Below are 23712 nucleotides of genomic sequence, written 5' to 3'. Positions count from 1 at the left end.
GAAATATTTTTAGATTTTTTTTTTGTTTAGCGCAATTTCATGCTATAATGTGTTTCAATATTTGTTTAAAGGCTTCTTTATATATCCGACCTTTTTATTGGAAATATGATTAATGATAAGAGAGAGAGAGATAGTGAGAGAGAGGGAGGGAGAGAGAGAGAGAGAGAGAGAGAGAGAGATATTTCAGGGGTTCTAAGATTCTTGTGTTTCCGGAAGAAGTAAGACGAAATTTCATAGACTAGCATCAGAGGCGTAGTGTGGAGAGGGGGGGGGGGCGCCACAGGCAGTGATGTTCATGAAAAATAGGGTGGGGGCACCAATAAAGTACCTTGCCTTGGGTGCACGTTTCGCTCCCTACTCCCTGGCTAGAATTGTATCGAGGGCCAATATGTTAAATAAGATTGTACAATTGCTTTTCAGTTGACCTCATTTATATAGACTGCTGCAATAGAAAGAGCTGGTCAACCCATTTCTAATATAGTTCACTCTAAATAAGCCTATAACATCCTGTACAAATAAATTGTCCTTTCTTCAATTGCCTTCTACCATGCATCCTGATTTTAAAAGATTTAATTGAAGACAAACCAAAAAAAAAATGATTTCACAAAAACAGACTTGGAACGACAAATAAAAACAGCATGTTTATTTAATGATTTGAACAACATATTGGACCAGACCACGGACCCAGCAAATAGTCAATTTATAATTCAAAAATAAAAAATTTTTTTTTACAAAATTCAAAAAGCTTTCATAAGGTTGTACATTAAAAATGGGTTCATTGGCATGCCGCCCATTGCTCCAGCGCTACTGCCACCCATGCCCATCATTTGCATCAGCATCATCTGCTGGGCGAAGTCACTGCCTCGGAACATTCTGGAAGAGAAACAAAAGAGATGATGTGACATCAAACCAAAACAAAAATATAAACAAACAAAATATAAAACCTACTTTAAAAACAAACATAGCTAATGGAAGGGGAAGAATTTCGCACTTATCTCTCAGTAAATAGAAGTTATTTCCCTTATAAGATATCAAACAAAGTAATCAAGTACCTATAAATAATTGACAGTTCGGTTAATATTATATTTTAAAATTGATTCTTGTTTAATTAGTTACAATAAATAAGTGCTTAAAGTTTTAACTTGATCCGAGAATAGGTGTGGGAGAAATAACGTGTACAATTATCTAAGGGGGACCAAACTCCATATATTTAGCCATAAATGTGAATACTGAAAGATTAATGTCCCTTGTTTGTATCAAACAAAATAATTAATGACCAGTAATTAATTGACCAATTTGTATGTTTTATTAATTCATATCAACTCAACGAAGCAACCCAAAAGGTTCCTCTCTTAAAGTGTGACTTGAATAGTGAATAAAGGTATTGTAAAGAGACCAGGTTTGTTTTTTAAAGTGCTTATCAATTCGACACAGAAATTTATAAATTTGTGACAAACGTATTGCTATGGTGTCGCAAGTGTATGATTGCAATAAGTTATCTATAGTTGAGTTTTGTGGAATTTATTTTGATTAGCTTTGTTACTACACTCTATGTTTACTCGTGAACAAAATTAAATTAATAAATTTTAATCATCTAAGATACTTACAGTAATGGCAGCATTGATTGCATGGGATCTGGAGAGACATAAATTTTGGCTATACATTTCACATTCAACATAATTCAACATAATTACATAAGTTGCTCGTATCAACATCATATCAACAAAACGTATGCAATTTCTCCCTTCTCTTTTCAACACACACACACACACACTTTCTCTCTCTCTCTCTCTCTCTCTCTCTCTCTCTCTCTCTCTAATTGTTTTTCATAATGTAAATATCTTTTAAAAATGATTTCTGACCCCTAATTTCAAATGTTGAAGACTTTTAACAAATCTTTCTATCTTAAAACGGTGGCAACGTATTCACTTTAATGGACATCACAGCAAACTAATACGTCTGTAGCTAAAGTTTTGTATATTGTAAACAAACAATGTTTGTGACTCTGCACCCATTACCATAAAAGTCAAGCATATTTTTTTCTCTGAATACGAAGAGGCACTAAATAAAAGTTTCTACTTTTTTTCGTATTATTGTTTCTAATTAGTATTTCTGATTTCTTTATACCAAAAAATTATAATAATTGTTTCTCATTCTTTTCTAATTTCTAAAAAAACAAAACAAAAAAAAAATGTTTGGTTTCTAATCATTTTTTCTAAAATTATTTATAATTATTTTTGCTAATTATTATTTCTATTTTTTATCTTATTTTTTTCAAAATAATTATGGGAAACAAGTAAATTCTCAAATTAACTCATTGCTATGAATTTAAATGAAATATATGTTTAGTTGTGAGAATAGGTCTGTAAACCTACTTTTGGGCCAATCTGTATTTGTCATGAAGAATGCATAAAAGAATATAGAGGAAGGGGGTGGAGGGTGACGCCCTCGCACTCATGTAAAAACTTCTTTCAATGTTTAAAAAACTTACTTGGTCTTGGCTGTGCTGGTGGGGGCATACCGAAGTTAGGTGGCATAGGCATACCACCGCCCAAGGCTGACATGTCAAAGCCGCCTGGTTGACCTGTTGCTGCAGAAAGTATACGGAACAACATATCAGATAAATACAACACGTATGTTAACAAGACAGGTTCTAGGAATCACCGAAGAATCATTAAAAGTCACCTCAATAGAGTGCCTTTTGAGGGTAATACAACAAAAACTAGTTTCTCATTAAATATATAAAAACACAAATATATTTAGCACAAAAAAATGTCATTATGACATTTTGATAACATTTTTGCACAAATTTAATGTGTATATAATAAAATGAGGAATGCGTTACAATTATTATTTAGCTGAATATATCAATGCGCTTATATTAAATAAAAGAGTATAACATAAATAGACATAGGCATATACACAGCTTATATAAAGAATCCACCAAGATCAAAGTGCTGAACAATACTGTTATAATTGCGTCAAGATAAAAGTTAACTGCAAGAAACTGGAATACGTTGTTACATGCGTTTAAATAAATTGTACGTTTTCTATTTGACTCGACTCTTTAAATGGTAAGTTTTCTATTTGACTCGACCATTTCAATGACAAGTTTTCTATTTGACTCGACTATTTAAATGTTAAGTTTTCTATTTGACTCGACTCTTTAAATGGTAAGTTTTCTATTTGACTCGACTATTTAAATGTTAAGTTTTCTATTTGACTCGACTCTTTAAATGGTAAGTTTTCTATTTGACTCGACTCTTTAAATGGTAAGTTTTCTATTTGACTCGACTCTTTAAATGGTAAGTTTTCTATTTGACTCGACTCTTTAAATGGTAAGTTTTCTATTTGACTCGACTCTTTAAATGGTAAGTTTTCTATTTGACTCGACTATTTAAATGGTAAGTTTTCTATTTGACTCGACTATTTAAATGTTAAGTTTTCTATTTGAGACGACTATTTAAATGTTAAGTTTTCTATTTGACTCCACTATTTAAGTGTTAAGTTTTCTATTTGACTCGACTATTTCAATGTTAAGTTTTCTATTTGACTCGACTCTTTAAATGGTAAGTTTTCTATTTGACTCGACTATTTAAATGTTAAGTTTTCTATTTGACTCGACTATTTAAATGGTAAGTTTTCTATTTGACTCGACTCTTTAAATGGTAAGTTTTCTATTTGACTCGACTATTTAAATGGTAAGTTTTCTATTTGACTCGACTATTTAAATGGTAAGTTTTCTATTTGACTCGACTATTTAAATGGTAAGTTTTCTATTTGACTCGACTCTTTAAATGGTAAGTTTTCTATTTGACTCGAATATTTAAATGGTAAGTTTTCTATTTGACTCGACCATTTAAATGTTAAGTTTTCTATTTGACTCGACCATTTAAATGGTAAGTTTTCTATTTGACTCGACCATTTAAATGGTAAGTTTTCTATTTGACTCGACCATTTAAATGGTAAGTTTTCTATTTGACTCGACCATTTAAATGGTAAGTTTTCTATTTGACTCGACTCTTTAAATGGTAAGTTTTCTATTTGACTCGACTCTTTAAATGGTAAGTTTTCTATTTGACTCGACTATTTAAATGGTAAGTTTTCTATTTGACTCGACTATTTAAATGGTAAGTTTTCTATTTGACTCGACTATTTAAATGGTAATTTTTCTATTTGACTCGACTATTTAAATGGTAAGTTTTCTATTTGACTCGACTATTTAAATGATAAGTTTTCTATTTGACTCGACTATTTAAATGGTAAGTTTTCTATTTGACTCGAATATTTAAATGGTAAGTTTTCTATTTGACTCGACCATTTAAATGTTAAGTTTTCTATTTGACTCGACCATTTAAATGGTAAGTTTTCTATTTGACTCGACCATTTAAATGGTAAGTTTTCTATTTGACTCGACCATTTAAATGGTAAGTTTTCTATTTGACTCGACCATTTAAATGGTAAGTTTTCTATTTGACTCGACTCTTTAAATGGTAAGTTTTCTATTTGACTCGACTATTTAAATGGTAAGTTTTCTATTTGACTCGACTATTTAAATGTTAAGTTTTCTATTTGACTCGACTATTTCAATGTTAAGTTTTCTATTTGACTCGACTATTTAAATGGTAAGTTTTCTATTTGACTCGACTCTTTAAATGGTAAGTTTTCTATTTGACTCGACTATTTCAATGACAAGTTTTCTATTTGACTCGACTATTTCAATGACAAGTTTTCTATTTGACTCGACTATTTAAATGTTAAGTTTTCTATTTGACTCGACTATTTCAATGACAAGTTTTCTATTTGACTCGACTATTTCAATGACAAGTTTTCTATTTGACTCGACTATTTCAATGTTAAGTTTTCTATTTGACTCGACTATTTAAATGGTAAGTTTTCTATTTGACTCGACCATTTAAATGTTAAGTTTTCTATTTGACTCGACTATTTCAATGTTAAGTTTTCTATTTGACTCGACTATTTAAATGTTAAGTTTTCTATTTGTCTCGACTATTTAAATGGTAAGTTTTCTATTTGACTCGACTATTTAAATGTTAAGTTTTCTATTTGACTCGACTATTTCAATGACAAGTTTTCTATTTGACTCGACTATTTCAATGACAAGTTTTCTATTTGACTCGACTATTTAAATGTTAAGTTTTCTATTTGACTCGACTATTTCAATGACAAGTTTTCTATTTGACTCGACTATTTAAATGGTAAGTTTTCTATTTGACTCGACTATTTCAATGACAAGTTTTCTATTTGACTCGACTATTTCAATGACAAGTTTTCTATTTGACTCGACTATTTAAATGTTACATTTCTATTTGACTCGACTATTTAAATGTTAAGTTTTCTATTTGATTCGACTATTTAAATGTTACATTTCTATTTGACTCGACTATTTAAATGTTACATTTCTATTTGACTCGACTATTTAAATGTTACATTTCTATTTGACTCGACTCTTTAAATGTTAAGTTTTCTATTTGACTCGACTCTTTAAATGGTAAGTTTTCTATTTGACTTGACTATTTAAATGGTAAGTTTTCTATTTATAATTATAGCTCTTATATAGCGCTACTTTCATGCTAATAGTATACTCAGGGCGCTATGGTCCAATCTTATTTGTGGACCAGTAGGGGGAAATGGGGTATCAGCCGTAAGGCGTTCAGTAAACACAGCTCTGCTCGAGTCGGGTGTCGAACCTCGAGCCCTCTCCATAGGTAGCCTATCTGACTCGCTTTTGAATACCAAATATTTGATTAAAATGTCTCGCATTAACAAAATATATTTAAATTAATTCCCTTTTAAACTAAGTCATTTATGTGGCAGATAATGCAAAGGACTGTCAAAGACCAATTTTTGACAAGGATGTGATGTTATGTGGCTAAAAACAACGACAAAACATCTTTACATTTCCCAACAATCGATAAGGTAAAGATAGGTATTGAAGTGGGTCCGTTATAATACTGAAGCGAGATATTGAAGTATATATATATATATATATATATATATATATATATATATATATATATTGTTGTAACCCTGCCTTGCACCAGTGCTTGAGGTGCGCACTAGCGCACTAGTGAACGTAAACAGGAAGAGACTAGAACGGACGTCCTCAAAAACAAGCATCGGCCTGTCCGCATGTCGGTCTTTCACGGAAACCCGTGTCAGTGATCCAGGTGTTGTCAAGAAGTACAAACAGTTCCGCAAAGACTATGTGAGGAAATGGGGAATCAAAATTTCAAACTCCGACGGAGGAGAGTGGGTCTACAAGGACGTTAACGCCATCCGACCCCTGTTTCAGCGCAAGAACGGAAAGATCACGCGCATCCGCCTGGCAGACGCTCCACAAGCTGGTTGCCCCAAGAAGTGCGATGATTGCCCAAAACCTTTCCAGTGTTGGTCTTCTACAACTCGTCACAGAAGGGGCTCATTCTGCCGGAAGATGGAAAAGCCAAATGACGACAAATGCCACGAGCCGGTGGTCACGTGCTACATAGAGCGCGCTTGTCCTCGAACCAAAGCTGGCCCATGCTTTTCCTCGTGCTCGAAGTGTCGCACGTCAAGCTGCCCGCCTCCTGCGAGCCCAGCAGCCTGCTCGAAATCTGCGGCAGCGCCGAAACATGCAGCATGCAAGGCACCTCCCAGCTGCATGAGACAACCTTGCTGCACGAAGCCTTCTTCCCAGGCTATAAAAATATCCCCGTGTATGGCTAAGTCTGATACAACCCCCTTAAAAGAATCGATTCCATCGTTGTCTCCTATATCTGGCTGTTCGTTCGTATGTGGCTCTAATTAGACGATTTCTGAACAAAGTGACCCGTCTCACTAGGAGGTTTACAGTAAGCATCGATGAACGTGAATCCGTCAATCAACATCCACTTTTCCTGGCCTAAATCTCTGTGACACAATTCTTCTTGCCGTCTAGTACATTTATTTATAACACTGTTTGAACGCCGTGTTCTGAAACTTAAGCCTATTGCTAGAGTTGTCAACGTTATGATGTCATCAGAATTTGTGTACAATTTTTTTTTTTTTTACAGTTTCGAAGATATTGACCAATCTTGAAACGAAATTGCAGAGGTCTTATTGGTATCTGAAATAATATTGTTAATATAAAAGATGCGAGATGTTAAAATTTATTCTAAAGTACAGATGCCTCGAGAGACAGTCCTAAGAAGATTTTATGTTTTGGAAAGAGAAATAATGAGGAAGGTTAGAAAATAAATAGTTGTGTATGCGTTTAAAATATAATGTTTCACAGAAGTATGATCTCTCTCTCTCTGTCTCTCTTTCTCTCTCTGTATATACATGGTAGAATGAACAATCAAATAAATACAAAAATATTTGCGTATCTTATTTGCAAGAAGAAAAGGTATACCACTGGAGAATCTCTCAAAGTTGTTAAAACAGATACGAGTCCGGATCTTCATCTTCGTCCAGCAAGGCTTGTCGAAGGCGTTCTCTCATTTTTTCTTTGGCACAGAAGATCCTCAGCTCCCTGGCTCGGAGCTCCTCTTTTAACTGTTTACAGCTTAGTTCATCTAGCTTCCTCAGCGTTGTCATTGTTTCCTTTCGTTGAGCTGCCCAAATCCCACTTCTGATACCAATTGTTGTAACTCTAGGTTAGGCACTCAACGAATAGGCATGCAACTCAACACAGTGTAACAGGAAATAAATACAGGTGTTTATTCACTAGGACAAACACATAGCATCCTTCAGCTTCCTCAGAGTCTTTCTACTAATTTACCAGTCCTTTAGACAGCAACCCGAATGTGGACCAACGACAGCCTTCCCCGCTTCGCTCCAGGTCCCTTCTACAACCTTCAGGCAGCACCAAAAGCTGGCTTCTTAGTTTCCAAACATTCAGACTCTTCACAATCCCTGATGCAATGTTATTATCTCCGTTCTAGTCTCTTCCTGTTTACGTTCACTAGTGCGCTAGTGCGCACCTCAAGCACTGGTGCAAGGCAGGGTTACAACACTACCCCCACCTTAGTCTTTTCGTCCCGAAAAGAAACATGTTCACGGTTGGCCAGTGCAGGTGGAGGTCGGTCAGTGGGAGTCACAGATTGCATTGATCGTGCTCCCCACAAAGCAATCCACACTGCTCTCTGCAGGTGCCGCTTTCTCCTTCTGCTCCAATTGACCTGCCTTTGGTTAAGGGGAAGTCGTTTCCGTTGTCTGGCCTTTCTCTTAGTTACCACCGACGGCAGACTCATGGCAAGAAGCGATGCAGTGGATGTCATAGCGTAGGTCATCAAGACCATTTGTCTTACACGTTGCTCCAGCAGGCTTTCTCGATGTGCCGTGGGCCCCCAGGAGGCCAGGTTGTCAAACACGGTATAATCTTTAAGCCTGTCTGAAAGACATATCTGTGGGGCACGTTTACAACGTCCTATGTGTCCATCTGCTGTACCACCATCAGCGCTTCTCTTGCTGATACTGGTATCAGGACAAATACTTAGTTGGCAGGTCTTCCGGTGCTCGAATTCTCCCTTTGAGGAGGTCCCGTCATCACAGTTATTTTTTAACGTCTGAGTGTAGGCAGGAATCACGATAGCATGATCAGATCTGTGCTCAGTACTTTCACAACAAATGTTAGGATTCTTGTCGTAGGAGCCAAGCTTGCACGGCTCACTATTACAGTCATAGACAGCGCCACCATCAACGGCGTCTCCGTTGAGTAACGGATTGTTTATACCTGTCGACATGGTAGCCATCTGATCGTCGGTCTTGCTCATCACGGTATCAAACGTATCATCAGTCTTGTTCAGCGAGGTACTGATACCTATCTGTTTAATCATGGTACAGATCTGCTCGTTGACCTCTTTTAGCTGTACCTGGAACGAGTTCATCTGATCTGTCACGGTATTCATGAGCTCTCTGATATCTGGTTGTACTTCGAACAGATACGAGTCCGGATCTTCATCTTCGTCCAGCAAGGCTTGTCGAAGGCGTTCTCTCATTTTTTCTTTGGCACAGAAGATCCTCAGCTCCCTGGCTCGGAGCTCCTCTTTTAACTGTTTACAGCTTAGTTCATCTAGCTTCCTCAGCGTTGTCATTGTTTCCTTTCGTTGAGCTGCCCAAATCCCACTTCTGACACCAATTGTTGTAACTCTAGGTTAGGCACTCAACGAATAGGCATGCAACTCAACACAGTGTAACAGGAAATAAATACAGGTGTTTATTCACTAGGACAAACACATAGCATCCTTCAGCTTCCTCAGAGTCTTTCTACTAATTTACCAGTCCTTTAGACAGCAACCCGAATGTGGACCAACGACAGCCTTCCCCGCTTCGCTCCAGGTCCCTTCTACAACCTTCAGGCAGCACCAAAAGCTGGCTTCTTAGTTTCCAAACATTCAGACTCTTCACAATCCCTGATGCAATGTTATTATCTCCGTTCTAGTCTCTTCCTGTTTACGTTCACTAGTGCGCTAGTGCGCACCTCAAGCACTGGTGCAAGGCAGGGTTACAACACTACCTTCAGGCAGCACCAAAAGCTGGCTTCTTAGTTTCCAAACATTCAGACTCTTCACAATCCCTGATGCAATGTTATTATCTCCGTTCTAGTCTCTTCCTGTTTACGTTCACTAGTGCGCTAGTGCGCACCTCAAGCACTGGTGCAAGGCAGGGTTACAACAATATATATATATATATATATATATATATATATAAAACAGTGTAGCAAGGTATTGAAGTCAACCTTATATAACAGTGTTGCGAGGTATTTAAGCGTATCCCCTGTAGTGTTTATGCTATTGAGAATAGTTCAGATTTCTGCCAATTGTTTGAATACATGTCTCATGACGTAATTTACTGGACACTACAAAGATATTATTATATTTACATTCTAAATGTTTTTGTCTAAAGTGCGTGTCAAGTCAACCTCCTGAAAATAGTGTTCAACTCATTAGCTCATGTTCAAAGTATTGTCCGTTTACAAAAATCACATTCTTTGTAACAAATACAAGAATATCCAAATGGTGGGAAAAATAGAAGTTGAAAAAAATGGCAGAACCAAAATTTCGCACCTAAAAAAATGAAGGACTAATTTGTTAGAAAGACGTACACCTAGACTTATATCTATAGTACACCTAGACTTATATCTATAGTATATCTAGACTTATATCTATAGTACACCTAGACTTATATAGACTTATATCTATAGTATATCTAGACTGGACATGGACATCTTTGAACACTACAAAAATATCGTGATAATTTAAATGCACATAAGATAATTAACATTAACAAATGTGAATTATTTCGATCATGTATTTTTGAAACATTATCTCACTTACAACTAATATGTAATGACTTTGTTTCATACATTGGCATGAAATATATATATATAAATGCAAAATCATTCCTCTGATTTTCTTTAGAATGGGCTATTAATCTATATATAAATATATATATATTTATATATAGATTAATATCCTATTCTATAAAGAAAATCCGAGAATCGATTTTGCATTATTTCTAAACTTTGAAAATTAAGATTATTACTTTTCTAAGACAGAAGAGATTGATTGACTTCCTTTACAGCTTGAAAAAGAGTTACGTAGGCTACATACATATCTCTCTATATAGGTCTGTGAATCGATCAAGCGCGGATAAGAATTTGTTTCCAATTTCCAGTCTAGATATAATATATAAAAGTCTATGGACGTACATTGGTAAACAAATTTTCTTTTTTTTTTATTGTAGATTAGAAGCGAAAATATAAAAAAAATGTTATTGAATTAAAAAAAAACATTTAAAAAAAAAGGTTTCAAAGAGGAAAAGGGAAATAAAAAAGTGTTAGTAGATGAAGTTTAGTTGTTTCCTTTTCTTTTGGGTTGACCAGGATAACCTCGGGGGTTTTATTAAAGCACACAAGAAAACTGAAGCCCCATTTGAACTTAGTTCATTACTCCCTAGCGTAAAAAAAAGGAGAATCGTGGTGTTAAAAATTCTAAAATGAAGGCATCCTCTGATGTTGGGAGAATAGAATGTCCGATGTGACTGAACTCACCGGCAGAAGTTGAGGCCTGCATGTTGCTAAATAATGCCGGGTCTGTGAGAAAATAAATTAAGCTAAAAAAAAACTATCTAAGACAAAATTGACAAATACACTTGTGAGAAAAAATACGTGTTTTTATATATATACATAATACATTTCGAAATAATTCATGTAACAAATGTAAAGGAGGAATGCAGGAGGAACAAACATCTCCCGAACAATAAACTGTTTTGTGTTGTATCACATTAGGTCTTACAATATAGGCCCCTATGAGCCAGTAGAAGACACATTGCAACTCAAAGGCATAAAAGATGGTGATGTTATGTCTATAAAATATCTTGATATAGGGTTGGTGTGTTGGTCAGCCTTAGAGGAGGGGTTATCATTGTTATTTCACTCAGTAGAGCCATACTTTTCATTACCTTATAGAATCCGAACATGTTCTTAAGAATAGAAGCTGTAGACTATGTTTGAGTATAATAGTTTATACTGAATTGAAGAAAACGAAATGCAGGTACAATAGAACTTCTTAATATCTTTTTTCCTTTTATTCTTGAAACACTTGTTTCTGTACTGATAGACATGTTTCTGTACTGATAGACATGTTTCTGTACTGATAGACATGTTTCTGTACTGATAGACATGTTTCTGTACTGATAGACATGTTTCTGTACTGATAGACTATACTACACATTTAGAACTCAAACTGTGCTATTCAACCTTCATATTCATACATAGTTGTTAAACAATTTTTATGAGACTAATTTTTCTTCTTCTTATATTTGATGTCATTTTCTTTTTGGTCATCGTATTCTCTGTCGTTTATATTTTTATAGATTTAGTTACAATATAGTCAACAGTGTCAAATACTCTGAGCGCATGAAAAAAAAAACGTGTTTCTTACCTTGAGAGAAAACAATACACACCAACGCTGCTAACAAAATTGAGATCTGAAACAACGAAACAAACAAAACATTCAAAATATGAAACTTGTTATATCGAACAGTTCAAACTGTTATAAAGTTCCTATACTGCTGAACAGATGGAGAAAAGTAAAAAAAAAATAATACGACTGACCCTTGGAAAAGGGGGAGTGGGATTACAGAGAGATTGAAAGAGTTCGGATTTAGATTTGGGGAGATGTTTATTTGGCTAGGATTTGATCCACTTAGTTTCTTTATCTACGGTGCAAAGTTATACAACAGTCCGAACAGTCAGCGCCTAGTCATTTCTCACACAAAATAGTTTTGGTTGGTTCACCTTTTAGTTTCATTTTGATGGATCTTGTATAACACAAACACACATCTACATACAGACACATGTACATATTGGCACATGGACACATTTAGACATAGATACACTTACATATGGACAGTTCTCAGTTCTGACCTCTAATTTCTTTTTTTTTAAGGAAAACAAACGTTTTCTGTTGACTGTTAGTGGCTAGTACACCAGGAAATACAAAATAAGAAATACTTATGGATTTTTATATCATTATTTTGACAAATAACAAGATTGTATTTTTAAAAAAATCATTATTTCCTTTGCTTAATATATTTTTTACTTTTATGTATTGGTTTAAAAGTGATGTATTTTTATGAAGAAAACCCCCATCTTGCATAATTAATATTTACAAACAAAACGAAACCAAGAAATATCCGGTAAACTTAAACTTCACACTGCTTACAGTGTAAAATATTATGAAATTGGATATTATTTAGCTTTTCATTTGAAATTCAAACGTGATGGACGGACAGTCAGATAGACATGAATAACAGCTATTTCTATTGCTTGATCGCTATTTTTTTTTAAAAAAAGGTACCTGTTCGTAGGTGCAAAAAACAAAAAAAATCAACAATCCAACAAACAAATAACAAACAGGCGTGCTTGATGACTATTAGGATGTTATTGAAAGATAGCAGTTCAAAATTGTTAAGTGGACGTACATTGGGCAGCATTGCCTTTATTACATTGAAAGACAGAGCTAGATAGAGAGCAGGGTGAGTATATAAGGGTATACTCATTCTGTGGCATTTTACGTCTCGAGAGACCATCTTTTCCCTTTGCAACTTCTTGTGTAACTAAAGAGCCAATTCTCATTACCAACATCATATTGACACTATCATTTAATTAAAGAAAAAACAGTACGTGATCTAGACTGTTTCGAGTCATCGTTCAATTAGTCCCTAGCAGCAGCATCTACAGATGTTTAGTTTCTACAGATGTTTAGTTTCTATAGTCAACAACGATGTTAAGACTCTAATTACTATTTCAGTTGTGTTTCATAAGAACATGGGAGATGAGAATGTGGCTTGCGCGATGAAAATTCATTTAAAGTGAGGGAGATTTGCGCGGCATCAGCCTCACTCTCTCGCCCCTTGCCAGCTAAATCCAGTGGCAGAACAGAGTCCAGACAACTGGAGCTGGCTTGGGGTGCAGTGGATGACCAGTGTGCTCTACATGTCCCCAAGTAGCATATCTACTGAATATACAAACAAGACAAACATTTAAAACCAGCTATGTACGTGTTTCTCCTTAACTCCTTTTTCTATATTTCTTTCTGATTGTATCATGTGGGACGTAGCGAATGTTCATTCATCCTTAAAATGAACTAATCATGACTAATTTACTCCTTCATAATTCATCGAACTTGGCGTTTGACATTGCTTACCAAACAGCGGACCTACAGGGGCCGCCTAAAAGTTTGGGGGCGATTAATAAAATAGTTAGTGGACAATATTTGGTCAGTGTGCTAGAGTGCAGCTAGAGAAATGAGTTCATAAAAGAAGTCATACAAGTGATCCAAAGCAGACATTGAAGAACGTGTAGTTCCTTCAGTAATGCTGTGCCACTGATTTAGTAACGAAATAATTGTGTTGCCTTTATTTTCCTAACATTTTTAGAAGTCAAGTGAGAAGCGCGAACACTTTACATAGAAGAAACAAAAATCATTCGCCTAGCAGGGCCTAGCTGACGTTCACGTAGATAAAGCCTAGAGAGTCTAAATTACTTGTCAGAATGGTTGAGTATGGTCATGGTTGGTGCAATGGGGGGGGGGATCAAAGAGGCAGGTACGGAATATTTCATCTGGAAATGTTAACGGCCATACGTTCCAACGAAGAAAAATATTCGAAATCTGTCTGAACTAAAGTTTGGTTGTATGTGTGTATAAGAATGTTACTCGTCAAATGACAAATGACCCAGTCTTAAGTGACAGACTTATGCACAACAGGTCATTGCTCTCTCTCTCTTTAGTTTTGCATGATGTTCTTTACATTGTGTTCACCTTTGTGAATAAACCAAACGAGATCTACTACTACCCACAGCAATAAAAAAAAAGTTGATGGATGACATCAACCAAAAATTGGACATGTTTATATGAATTGTCCATCTTGTCGTCTACTAGAGACACTTGTCTTCTTCGTCCACTTCTGACACCACAAGCGGACATAACATTGACTGACATAGTGTCACAGGGCTGTTGGTAAAAATCTGGTTCAACCTTGCCACCTTTTTTTACTTTTTAATTAAAGGTAAAACAGGGGACATAATAGTACTTCATTTGCATAAAATACTTCTTGAGTTGTATCTCCAGGTTTACCAGGATCAGGAAATATAAGAAGATTATTCTTCACAGTTGTACATTTTGTTTCTCTTATAACATATGTTTCTCCGTGTCACGTGCTTCTTCTATTTATACGTTTTTACAAACAAATTCACAACTTATTACTTCACGCGTTTGATAATTATGTAAGTAAAAAGTAAATTTCTCCTTTCAGATTGTACAATGTGTAGCGCAGATGACGTGAAGGTCATCTGTTTCTGTGGCCTACGGTTAATGAGGGTGTCATATGGCCAGCACAATGACCAACCAATTGTAGGTACCCATTAGAGGTAGTGGACTCAGGGGCGCCCAAGGACACCGAAATTAAAAATCCCAGTATTCACCAGGATTCGAATCCGGGACCCCCGGTTCAGAAACCAAGTGCGTTACCGCTCAGCTACCGCGCCTCTCTTTTTGATTATTATAAACATAATTAAATATAAGCAGCTAATTGTTAATGTATGTTTCCAATTAGCCAATCGTGTTCCCTCTATTTACAATTAGTTTTCACACTAAAAGCTGGATTAGACTTTTGGTGCAAACGTAATACCAAGAACCTACATTCATTGATTGGTGCACTACAGTCAAATGTGTTCTATTTTTTTTTTAGTTCTTTGTTTCTGGTATTTAATCACTTTGGTGATTGTACCTTGTTATTGCAGCACACATATAGATACAGGAAGAGAGTGTATAGGGAAAGGTTAGCAAAATATCCATTTCAAGTGCTTTTTTTTTAATGATCTGCCACTGGTTTTAAGCTATATATTATTAGCATGTTAGAGTTGGTAAGAGATAGTTATAGGAACCGCAATGGAAAAAAATCGAGTCGCATGTTGCTGGTTTACAAAGTAAATTAAGGTCAAGGCAAGTTGTCGTCTCTTGACGTAAAGTGCCCTAGAGAGTGCTTAGTGAAAACTGGTTTTTGAAAAGGACAGCTGGAGAACTCGTACGACAACTCCTCGAAAAGTTACAGAGACATGAGTCAATAGGAAATTATGAACGCCCTCAAAACATCGGGGGCATCAGCGTCAAAAAGTTGTTTGGGATATAGAAAAGTTGTCCTTCATTCATTGCTACAAAGAAACAATGAATCTCAAATTCCCCAATATCTATATATATATAATTCTTATGGCTCAAGAAATTGGTCACGCAAGAAGAGGTAAAGGAAAAATCACTCTTTTATTTCTGCAAGTCGGACGAACTAGAGTTACCCTACGAAAAAAAAGAGGGGGAAGAGAACAAGTAGTATTCACCCGACACGAAATAGCAGGGCCGTACCATTGTGACCAACAAAGATCACTCTTTTTTTTTTATTTCTACCTCACGTAAATTTAGCGGCGAAAAAAAATAGCAGTGCCAGACTCAACCGCTGTAGGGCTCTATGCAAAACGGATTTGGCGTGGCCAAGTTTGGGTAGGGTTACGAATAATAAGTGAAAATTAAGAATTTGTATTAGAAAATATATTCGTCTTTGCATTGTATTCATTCTTTACTACCTACAGAATTACTTTACGATCCTTGCGTGTAGCGAAGCCATACAATATATCATAAATATTATGTCTCCTACATAGATGACACTCAATAGCAAGAATTACCAAAAGTTTCAATCTATCTTCGAGAATTGTTGAGCTCAACTAATTCTTCAATAGTTTCAGGCGCGAGAAGCTTATTTCACCAGATTCCACAATTACGGGTATTGTATAATGCCGTTTTTTTTTTCATCGCGCGTAGGATTGGCGTTTTCCATTTTGAATGACACCCCAAAATGACAATTTTTGGTCATATATGTCAGGATTTTTTTTTTTGAGTGTTCAAAAGATTTTAATAATTTTTTCCGGAGATTTTCATGACTTTTTCGTATATTTTGTAATTTCAGGAGATTTCAAGGAGCTCCTGGTAAATCAGGAGGCTGCGGGAATTCTGTTATAAGTTATAAAACTGTTTAACTTAATAATTTACACCTAGAATTAGCGCAAGTTAATTGAAAGAGCGGGGCCCACTGCGGTCGCATAGGTTGCATTGGCCTAAGGCCGGCCCTGCAAAATAACGGCGTATGCTACGCCGTGGGTTGACTAGTGCTAAAATAATTGACATTCTTCAAACTGTATTATATCTTTTCTTATCGGGGGGGGGGGGGGGTTATACAAGAACTAACAAGAAAAACATTAAATAAATTTGATTTGAAAAATAAAGACAATGACTCCATTATACAACTTATAATAAAAAAAAAAAAATTTTTTTTGGTTCAAACCGGTTGTCGAGTGATATTGTCACCGTCAGATGCGCGAACGTATTTAGATGTGTATTTACCAATTCAGCCACCAGGAATTCGTTTGTCTATGATTATTTATTGATATGATCATTATATGGACTTCTAGATCTAATACTAGACCTAGACTTCAGATTTAGAACTCTTAAGATCTAGTCTAAATCTCCTTCTAGATCTAGAACCTAGATGTAATCTATATTAGATTTACGTAAAACATTTTTATATTAAAGCTTAGCTATTCTTTCAATAAAATTGAAGCAACTTTAAATTGTTATTTTATAATTTCGGAACAGCATGGCTAATACGCGATTTTTTCTAAGTCTAGTAAAGCCAAATTTACATTTAGTTATTTTTTACTTTGACAAATTATAAAGGTCAAATAAAAAATTATAATGGTCAAGCTACAGGTTTCCCATTGTGGCCAACGGGCTAGTAATTCTTTTCTCAGCAATATATATCAGCTGTTAATTTTTTTTGAAAAATCGTTAGAGGCGTTTTTGAGATCAGCTGTTCAGGTTTTTGGATCCAGGTTTGTGCTAGATGCAGGTTCCTGAATAGAGGTATTGTAGAAATAAAAACAACAATATGTAATGTAATGTAATTAATGTAATTGGTCCAAAAATGTGAGTTTCTTGAAATATATTTTTTTTCTAGCAGAAAAGGATAAGATTAAACGATGGTATTTTTAATTCATTTCTGCGACCTCTAAGTGACATTGACAAGGTTATAAAGCTAGAAAAACAAAACTATACCAAATAGACAATAAAAAAAAAAGAGGTAAACTTAAAAACAAGAACGACAAAATGACCTGATTTAAAACAAAACGAAACAAAAAGCAAATAAGACTTATGATGTAATTAGAGCTTTCATTTCAACTAGAACCATTGTGACATTAAAACATTGTTCATGTCCTAGACCTACTGGGTGACAGACATGTTTTATAGGGCTGTAAATCTCCCCAGACAGACTCTTTATCACGTTTTTTTTTCCTTGGTGCAGGTATTTTAATGTTCATTTTGTGTTGTTTGACAAAGTCTATTTATAACACATTGGAAAGCTGGGTAATAAGAAACACGGTAACAGAAAGATAATTGTTGAGGGACACCATTTGTGACGTTAAACTTTTAGTTTACTTTCCATAAAAGAAAAAAAATGTGCACATCGTTTCCTTTACTGCGTGGGGAGGGGGTGCGGTGGCTGTCTGGTTAAGTGCTTGTCTTCGGAACCTGGGCTTCTAGGTTTGGATTTTGAATTTCGTTTTTTTTAGGGTGCTCCTGAGTCCACCCAACTCTAATGCTTACTTGACTTTAGTTAAGGATAGTAAAGGCGATTGATCTTTGTGCTGGCCATATAACACTTTGCTAGTTAACCGTTGGCCAAAGAAACAGATGACCTTAACATCATCTGCCCAATCGAACGCATGGTTTGAAAGAGGAAACTTCATATACTATAGTAATTTTAACCTTTGGTCTAAGAAATTGTAACAAATATATACTTTAATAACTATTGGGCCTATATGTATGGTGCAGCGATATTAGCAGAACTAATCCTATATGTAGCTAACATAATATGTAAGCCAGAATGGGATTTTGGAATACACCCATTGAATAAAGAATGAACAAAAGGAAAAAAAATATATAGCGGATTTAAAAAAATTGTTTCTTTTTACTTATGATCTTAAACAAATGTTAACTGTTTATTTGTGACTTTTTTTTACAAGTTTCGTATGGTTATATCATAAGGTCCTAAAGGCTCGCAATGACCTTCTTTTGGGTAACAGTAACAGGCCAGGTAAAAAAAAAAGAAGCAGACAGAGAAAGTTATGGGAAGACAACATAAAAGAATGGACGGGCCTGCCATTAAAAGAGGTTCTATCCATGGGAAAAGACAGAGGGGAATGGAGAAAGACGGTCAACAGATCGTGTGTGGTGCCCCATTGGTTTAAGGGATAGGCGAAGGTAAAGGAAGAAGTTCCTTTAGAAATGAAGATCATTACGTCCTACCAACAACTGCAGGGGAGGACAGCGGGCAAGGTTTAAACTTCAGACCATTGAGATAACAATTTGAAACGCTTACAACTTGACCAGGCACCCACCCAGTCATGAGCGTGCATAAACAATCTAAAAAAAATGTAATGAAAGCGAAACGCAGACGAGGTCGGGAACTTAGATCGCCTGTCAGATGATATTGCCATCTTCTGCTGCTGATGCAAAAGTGTTTAGACATTTGGCCTCTGTACAGTTAGAGCCTGCTCTTTTGTTGTTCTTTTTGTTGCTGTTATGCTCTGTTGTTTGGTCTATTACTATTGGTCTAACGCATGTAGTGTGCTAGCACTTTTTATTGTAAATAAACAATAACATCAAGAATCTAATTGAATGTAAATTAAACGTTAAATGAATTCAATTACTAATGTTGCAAATTACAAAACAACGGAACATCGAAAATATTATTTTTTTACGTCTAAAATGTTGAGATTTTAGAAGCTTTTTTCTACATTCATTGATGAGATCATAAAGACTCCATGTAGAAACGTAATTGCTGTAAGGTAGCTCTAGAGTCTTTCTCAGACTGCAATGTTAAAAATAACTGTCCAAATGGTAATGTGTGTAATACCAGGAACAGAGTGGGAGTTATATCAAATGAAAAAGGATTTACTTTTAAACGCTAAAAGAAAGTTTTATAAAGGTCACAATATTATTAGAGGATATTAGAAAGTTGAAATAAGTGTTAGCTCAATAATACTCAAATATTTACAACCAATTACCCAACAAAATAGGCTGAACCAGTAAGAGTTTTAGATCTTTTTTTTTTTTTTTTGGGGGGGGACATTAACGTAGGTTTTGGACTTTGAAACTATCGCAACAAAACCTGTCCGCTCTACATTACGCTCAAAATGTATGACATAAGAATAATAAAAAACAAGGTTACAAAGACAGTTTGTGTAGAAACACAAACTCAAAATCGGCCATCGAAGTGGTCCACCCAGGCAGGTAAAAAGGCAGGTTTCAATATTCTCAGTATGAAAATCAGAATGAAATTTTATCAAAGACAATTGACAGAGAAGAATGGAGAAAGAAGATTGACAGATCTTGTGTGGTGCCCCTGCGGTCCAGCAGACCAAAGGAAAGGTGAACTGATGTCTTATAATGAATATCTCATTAATCTAATTTTTTTGTAAAGGGTGAATCTCTTATTGAAATCCTTAAAAAGGATCATGTCCGTGAAAAACAAATTCCGTACATTAGGTGACTGCGGTAGTAGATGAACAGTGATAATTTTAACAAACTACTTATTAATTGTTGTTTTAAATTATGTCCCACTTATATGCATACTAAATAGATTTTTTCTTTAAAAAAACAACTTTTTTTGTGTGCATATGTAGTAGTTAATATGACAGTACTTACATAACTTAGTAATATACAATGTAATAAAAAAAAACATTTTGACAAAAAATCTAAAATCATTTGCATAAATATGTTAAAAATATGGTAAATGGTAATCTCCCCTTCTAAATAGCCTCCCGTGTTTGTTACTATTAATAGTGAATAGTTGTAAAAGTGGTGTATTTTATGAAAAAACTGCATAAGTGATTTTAAAAATTTGATTTTTCGCTTTCAGAAAAGAAAAAAGTAGGCGTTGCATCAGAACTTTGAATGGTCTATGGTGTCTGATTTTTACTATCTTTTCTAGTTTACGAGATCTAAACGGGACGGACGGACGGACAGTCGGACAGACATTCCACACAAAACTAATAGCCTCTTTTCCCCTTTCGGGGGCCGCTAAAAACAAGTGAAATATATATATATATATAATACTTTGAAAATAAAACATAGAAATATTGAATGAAATGACATCAATTATTTTGAATTATGTAATTACATTTTTAATACTTCTAGATTCTAGACTAACAAAAATAAGTCTGTGCGATTGGAAATATTGTTTAAAATTGTTTTTGTTTAGCGCAACTTTCATGCTTATAGCATTTTCATTGCGATATGGTGAAATGACTTTTTTAAACCTAAATGGGTTGGGAGGGGGATGGGGGATATGTGAGAAGGTTTCCGTGCTGCCTTTTCGAAAGCAATGAAAAAAAAAGTAAAGTTGCTCGAGTCTGAATTCGAACTCGAGCCTTCCGAATGGAAGGACTACTCGTTAGACACTGATTTATCGATGGTCCGGGTTCAAACCCTGCCCATCCTCCGTCGTCCTGCGGGAGGTTCGGACTAGGAAGTAAATTATCTTCAAACATGTAAAATATTTTACAAACAACAAAAAAAAAAAACAGCATTAGTTCGACTTCCTTACTGCTTCTATTAATGCCATTTTAAAAACGGTTATTAAAAAATAGGACTAGGCATTGTGATGTTTGTTTCAGCGAGGTCGTTTCTTCAAATCAAATGTCATGCACATCATTAGACCAGGACTTAAGACATGCAAAGTGTGCCACCACACAGGACCTTGAGGCAAGTTGGGGGCTGAAGGGAACTTGAATATTATTATTACTTGTATTATCCTTTCGCAAATAATAAGATGATAAGAAGAAGAGTGCTTAGGGTTTACTTTTGGGTCAGGGGTCCACATAAGTGTTAAGTAGCACACAGCACTCCTCAATACTAACTGCAAAGTAGGGACCTTAAAGGGACCGTCTCAACTATACTAATGGCGTCTCCGTTGACTTTTCCCACGGGGAGCGAACATTTCCAAATCTGGAGCCTGATATCATGTGATATACTTTTGTACAGCATGTGCAGACTACTAGGGACTTAATAAAAGTACAACCAACCAATAAAGTGAACTGCTTTCATGGAATCAAATTCATTTTTAAACATTTGTCTTCCTGTAGGAAATATAGTTAGTTCAATGTCAGGATGAACCATGGATGATTAACTCAGTACAAATCATATTAACATTTTTCAAAAAGGAATTTTAAGGAAATGATAATATTTTTTTTATTCTTATTATAACATTATTAAACATACTCTGGTCCAAACCCATTGTAGATTGAAGGGAAGGGGGTATGTGTGACAAGTGTAACGGATGCATGTGTAAGTCAGATGTAGCTGAAGTATTTCTAAAGATGATTATTTATCCTGAATGCATGCATACCTTGTTGAGTGTATTATGGTTGCAAGTTCGGTACATAACATCCGCCACAACAATAACAGTTATCACAGACTCAATGACCAAGTTGACTCAAGGTGAACTTCAAACAAACGTTTATTATAGAATGGGCCACAGTCTAGTCTGTCACTATAGAACGATGTTATCCCCTCAAGAGTCTAGCAGTAACTGATTTCTATCAGTCAATCTTAACCTCTAACCCCAAAGTCTATGTCGCCATTCTAAAATATCCGTTCACTGTCAGTACATTAAAGACCGCCACCCAACTAACTAAACTAGCTATCTTAGACAAGGTTCCCGCGCTTTCTTTTTCAGCAAACACATTATGAGTGAATTGAATGGAAATATCCAGTCTACATTGGGGCTCAACCTGATCCCAGTAATGTCGACAGAGAGATCCGAGCCGAACCGGGTGGAACCCATCAAGTGACAACACAAAAAAAAAAGATTTAATGACAACGAAATTAAGTCCTTGTGTACCAAGCAATGAATGTAGATAACTATCTCTTTGTATTATTATGTTCCAATCGAACGGATACACCAAGGACAGGTTTTATTGGACAGATAAGTTCTGGGAAAGGGGGATGTGGGAGAACATCATAAGTCAGTTACAGGTGACTCCATCCCTAGCCACGCTTCTGCTCATCTTTTGAAATTTAAACATTTATTTTTTTTTTTTTTGCAACGGAAACACCCAAAAATGCAAGCTATATCAGTAAAATTGAAAGTTATCAATGTACTTAATAATTAGTTTAAATGTTACTCATTTCGTTTTAAGCGAAATTAGAAATAATAACTTGGATAAGCTTTTAAAGTCAATATAATAAATCTTTACGTCACGTCATATTGTCTTAATCCTGTCCTTAATCTTTTCATTGAAGACTCTCCTTAAGCATGACAATACGACATATAGTGTAGAGTTCTCTGTACAATTCTTTTGAATGTTTAAAAATATAATTATGTTTTATTTTTATCTATACTTAGAATAGACTATGCTAATGATACATACCTGTATAATTCTTTGTGTGAAAGCCATTTTCTATGCTGTTCTACAGTACTGGACGCTACTCCTTGGGGATGATTGATCAAATGAATTTCACTTTTTCTGTAGTCAGCTTTCGATTCTTTTTTTCTTTTTTTTTTCTCTACCAATTCATCTTTTTTTTCTTCTTTATATGGAAACTTGAAATGCACTCTTTTTCAAAATTTCTAGCCACGCCCACGTGATGCTTTTCAACCAATCATATGAAAGATCGTGCGATGCTGCATGATGGCGGCTGGACATATCATTTATCTTGGTGTACCTACGTTACCTGGACAAGTTCAAAGATTTCTAGAATGACTTGTGGCTTGCGTCTGGATTTCGTGTTGTTACTTTATCCCCTGAATAGTTTTTTTTACTAATTTGTTTTAATTTATTTTCTGTTTGCTTGTATTTAAAAAAAAAATTCCTGTTTGTTTTTTTATCTAAGTATACCTGTACTAAACTTGATTTCATTGCGAGCTAAACACTTCACTGTCCTAGACTGAAGCACAAACTCAAGTGCTCCTAGTATGTTTCTTTATATATTTTTAATAAATGTAGTGTAATTTGTTCCATATTTATCACGATATATACTCTTGTTTTAAAGTTACAAGACGTCTCAAAAGTAATTCTTTAAAGATACAATCTTGAGCCCATTTCTCTCATGCCCA

General features: G+C 35.2%; 1 protein-coding gene across 2 annotated transcripts; it reads right to left on the bottom strand.

The window, feature by feature from the left end:
- Positions 1–628: 628 nt before the first annotated feature.
- LOC106072391 (uncharacterized) lies at positions 629–23188 on the bottom strand. Of its 2 annotated transcripts, XM_056041702.1 has the most exons (6): positions 23027–23188; positions 11928–11973; positions 11036–11077; positions 2492–2590; positions 1608–1635; positions 629–873 (listed from the first exon to the last, which is right to left on the bottom strand). In XM_056041702.1, the coding sequence occupies exons 1-6, from the start codon at positions 23051–23053 to the stop codon at positions 738–740; spliced, it is 378 nt and encodes a 125-aa protein (XP_055897677.1). In that variant the 5' UTR covers positions 23054–23188; the 3' UTR covers positions 629–737. The 2 variants fall into 2 exon arrangements, with proteins under 2 accessions (XP_055897677.1, XP_055897678.1); XM_056041703.1 differs by lacking the exon at positions 11036–11077.
- Positions 23189–23712: the final 524 nt, after the last annotated feature.

Source organism: Biomphalaria glabrata, chromosome 9 (assembly GCF_947242115.1).
Source record: "Biomphalaria glabrata chromosome 9, xgBioGlab47.1, whole genome shotgun sequence".
Taxonomy (NCBI): Eukaryota; Metazoa; Mollusca; class Gastropoda; family Planorbidae; genus Biomphalaria; species Biomphalaria glabrata.
This window is presented reverse-complemented; position numbering and strand designations above follow the sequence as displayed.